Genomic DNA, 4261 nt, shown 5'->3' on the forward strand with positions numbered 1-4261 from the left:
TCCAGGGGTACCCAGGGCACAAATAAACACTCACCCCAAATCTCCCCCTAACTGACCTTCAGACTGGGCCCCTTAGCTCATAACAAGGTTACAGATATATAGAAACATTGGGGTGTCACCCTGCTATAGTTCCAGGGGTACACAGGGTACAAATAAGCACTCACCCCAAATCTCCCCCTAACTGACCTTCAGACTGGGCCCCCTTAGCTCATAACAAGGTTACAGATATATAGAAACATTGGGGTGTCACTCTGCTATAGTTCCAGGGGTACCCAGGGCACAAATTAAAACTCACCCCAAATCACAACCTATGAAGCAAAACAATATCCTACTGGGAAATAAGGAACAGACAAAATAAGACCCCAGAAGAAATCTAAGTGCAGCCCCCATACATCTCACTGACCTGATACTAAAACTACATCTGAGACACAATTGACATTATTTGCTCAGAGTGAAACAAGTGACACCACTCGTGTTATTTTAGCGCCTGGGAGTCTCGGGCCGGTGTTTATTCCGCTCTCAGTCAGCTGAATCCTCCAGCAGGGGGCGGGGCTGCTCGGATCACGTGTGCCTGCGGGAGACTCAGGAGTCAGACAGAGCGGTGCAGAGTCAGACACAGAGGAGCAGGGGAAGGAGAGGGATCGGTTTGGCTCAGCTCTTGCCGCTTTCTCAGACTTCAAGTGAGATTCTGTCGCTGCGACTGGATTACTCCTTCCCTTTAATTGGGGGGTCACCTCAACACTAGGAAAGTGACTTCTCCCTCCCCTGAAACTGGAAGTTTGTTACCCCAGACTTTAGGCGGCACAGTTGGACTTTCCTCTCGCTTTTGGAACAAAGTATCTCCTGCCACTGGGTCTCCTCCACGTTCACAATTTGGGGGTCTCTGCTTCTGACACTGGACTTGTCCCTCTGCTGCTAATCGAAAACTGCTGCCCTAGAATTAAGGGGTGTCGCACCCCTCAACTGAACTTTTTCTAAACCTCAACATATGGACCAGTTTCTCTTTTCTTGCAAGTGGACCCCCTGAAACCCGGGATTTGGGAGGTTTCAAGTTGAATCTGTCACCCAGCTTGGGAGCTTACACTCTGTAAATCGGGATGTTGATGTTAGGGGGTCTCTGCCCAACTCTGCTGTTCTGCAACAGGATCTGCTCCAGGTATATATAAATCTGGGCACTAGTTACTGCCCCCCTTGTTTATTTTTGCTGCTCTTGGAGATTTTTTTTGGCTTTCCCATCTCTCTCTCTGGGGGTCTCACTTTACCTACTGGAGTGCAGAAGGTTCAGACATCGTGGATTTAACTGTTTTATGTCATGACTTTATGAATAAGTGAGTATTGGCCAGTGTAAAGCAGCAGTGAGAACCTCCGGTGCTACATTGGAGTGCTGACAGGCACCCACCACCATGGAGAATGAGGAGTGGAAAGTGTCCGTGTGGATTTGCCAGGAGGAAAAGCTGGTTTCTGGGCTGACCAGGCGCACTACCTGTGCTGATGTGGTCAGGGTCCTACTGGCAGACCACAATGAGAAGCAGGCTGAGGAAGGGTCCATGCTGATGGGTGAGGAGGGGTCCATGCTGCTGGGACCACCACAGTGTTATTGTATTGTGGAAAAGTGGAGGGGATTCGAGAGGATTTTGCCGAACAAAACTAAAATCCTCAGATTGTGGACAGCATGGGGGGAAGAACAAGACAATGTCAAGTTCGTCTTGGTCAGGAGCGAGGCTTCTCTGCCCAACATTGGGCCAAGGAGCGCAGAAGCCAAGGTGGTCCTAAGCAAGGAGAGCCCCTGCCATCAGAGGACCCTCAGCAAGACCAGCACGGGACCGACCCAAGACAAACAGCGCAGAGTGGTCAGGAAAGCTTTCAGGAAACTGGCTAAGATAAACAGAAAGAGGCACGAGACCTTACCCAAGGAGTCTTCCTCGGTGGAGAAAATGGAAACGTTGGTGCATCTTGTTCTTTCTCAGGACCATACCATCCGCCAGCAGGTCCAGAGAATTATGGAGCTGGACAGGGAGATTGAGAGGTTTGAGGCCAGAACCCACTTTGACAGGATGAAAATGCACGGGGTCAACTACGTCCAAGAAACCTACTTGGTGGGCACGGTGTCTGAAAAGGGTTCGGCCAGTGACAGCAACCCACCGAGTGATCAGTCCTCCCAGGAGGAACTCTTTGCTGACTATGCACAGAAGTGCGACGAGGTCTTGTTGCTGCAAGAACAGATCAGCCGACAGGAGGAGGCCATGGAGCAGATGACCGTACAGATCCAAGAGGAGCTCAACAAAAGGTGGATGGAGAGGCGTCAGGAGGAGCTCAGCTCCAAAGAGCAGGAGTCAAGCTTGTCGGACTCAGGGGCAGATCAAGGGGGTGATGAGTCTCAGTTACTTTTAGAACAGGAACAAGTTAAAACAGAACTCAGCGCCAGTCTCTACATTGGGTTGAGGCTGAACACAGACTTGGAGGCTATCAAGGCCGATCTGGATTATACCCAAAAAATGTGGGACGATAAAGAGCAGGAACTGCAGAGTCTGCTGCACAGTCTTAATGACCTGGAGACCTCGGGGTGTCAGGACTTGGCTGAGATCTCGTGTGAGGATACAAGTCTGGGGGTGACAACTACTGGGTCGCCTACGGACAGCTGGGTAGAGAAGGACTTGGGGAGACCAACAAACTGTGAAGCTAACGATGAGGATTCAGACACCGGACTAAGTTCTATGCACAGTCAGGACTCAGACTCTGGCCCAGTATGTGAATCTCTGGTATAGCAAAATATCCACCGTACAAACATGGACATCTGTTTGTTCCCTGGGATATCTAAACAGTGCTTTGCTATCTACTCTGGCACCAAAAGGGTTAAAGCAGTTACAGATCCCACGATCCCCCTCCAACCATCAACCGTGGGAGTTCTAGTTGCACTTCAGCAGCAGCCAAACATTAAGTATCCTTGGGTCTGACTGTTTTACTGCAATCACATTGAGGTTTTATATGTTTAACAACTTTTTTATAGGTGGGAACAGCCGGACCCTGAGAGACAGCAGTGAATAAGGAATGTCTGTTACTGTAGTTCATCTGCCTTGAAACATTGTCCTTCCAGCACAGACCCCAGAATTCACTGCGTTTGGGTCCCGACTACTAAAACTCGGTGTTGCTTGTACATTTGTATTTTTTTTTAAATAAAACTTAAGCTGAATTAAATGTGATTATAACTATATATTTGATTTATTAAGTGGGCACTGGGAATACAATGCTAGGCGCTGCAGAATTATATCTTCTTTCATTAGGCAAAAATGTAGGGGTGAAGTTCCCCTTTAAAAGAAAATATTCCATCTTTGAGCATATATTATTTACCCATTAAAATTGTTGGAGCGAAACCCAATTTCCTTCCCAGGATTCCTTCTGCTTGTCAAGGTGTGCACCGGGTCTAGTAACCCACAGCAACCAATCAGCAAGTAGCATTTACCAGTCACTTGTCTGGAAGCAGATATCTGATAGGTTGCTATGGGTTAGTAGTACTTTTTATGGCATTACCCCTGCACACAACGCTGGGATATTATTGCAGTAATTAATAGGAACCAATCACACCTTTGATTATTTATTATTGTGCATGCAGCATATTGATAAGAACCATTTGCTGAGTGGTTGCTATGGGTTACTGCACCAGGTAGTAAATGAGACCCCTGGAGCCTTGCTTATCTGCATATTGGTGCTTAGGAAACTGCCCCTAGTGGCCAACAGTATTGGAGAATTAAGTTAAATATGGGTTTGATGTACAATGAGAACTCGCACTTGGCCGGGCTCCCTTGTTCTGTAACTAAGGGTGCAGTTTATTAAGCTGTCACATGAACAGTCAATGGAAACTGCCATGAAGGATGAATACCAAGGCGCTCCCTTGTAACTCTTTAAGTGACTGTGCAGAGGTGCTGATCCCTGGGCCGGCAGGTTTGGGTGAATCAGTTCCACTTGTACACTGCCTGACTGTAGGTATGAAGTGCCCAGAACATTCCTTCTCTGTATATTTGTATTTATACATATGGAAGGGAGGTGCCATATTGATTCCCTTAGACAGTACAGTATGAGGGTATAGCTTATTGTGTGCCCAGAACATTCCTTCTCTGTATATTTGTATTTATACATATGGGAGGAGGAGGAGGTGCCATATTGATTCCCTTAGACAGTACAGTATGAGGGTATAGCTTATTGTGTGCCCAGAACATTCCTTCTCTGTATATTTGTATTTATACATATGGGAGGAGGAGGTGCC

The 4261-nt window shown here is 47.4% G+C and overlaps 1 protein-coding gene across 1 annotated transcript; it reads left to right on the forward strand.

Annotated features, from left to right (window-relative positions):
• The first annotated feature begins 638 nt into the window (after nt 1–638).
• Nucleotides 639–3006, forward strand: rassf10.L (Ras association (RalGDS/AF-6) domain family (N-terminal) member 10 L homeolog). Its single transcript, NM_001115020.1, is given in 1 exon segment — nt 639–3006. A coding segment is annotated over 1 exon segment (1362 nt). The 5' UTR covers nt 639–1403; the 3' UTR covers nt 2766–3006.
• Nucleotides 3007–4261: the final 1255 nt, after the last annotated feature.

The sequence above is a fragment of the Xenopus laevis genome, chromosome 4L (genome assembly GCF_017654675.1).
Source record: "Xenopus laevis strain J_2021 chromosome 4L, Xenopus_laevis_v10.1, whole genome shotgun sequence".
NCBI lineage: Eukaryota > Metazoa > Chordata > Amphibia > Anura > Pipidae > Xenopus > Xenopus laevis.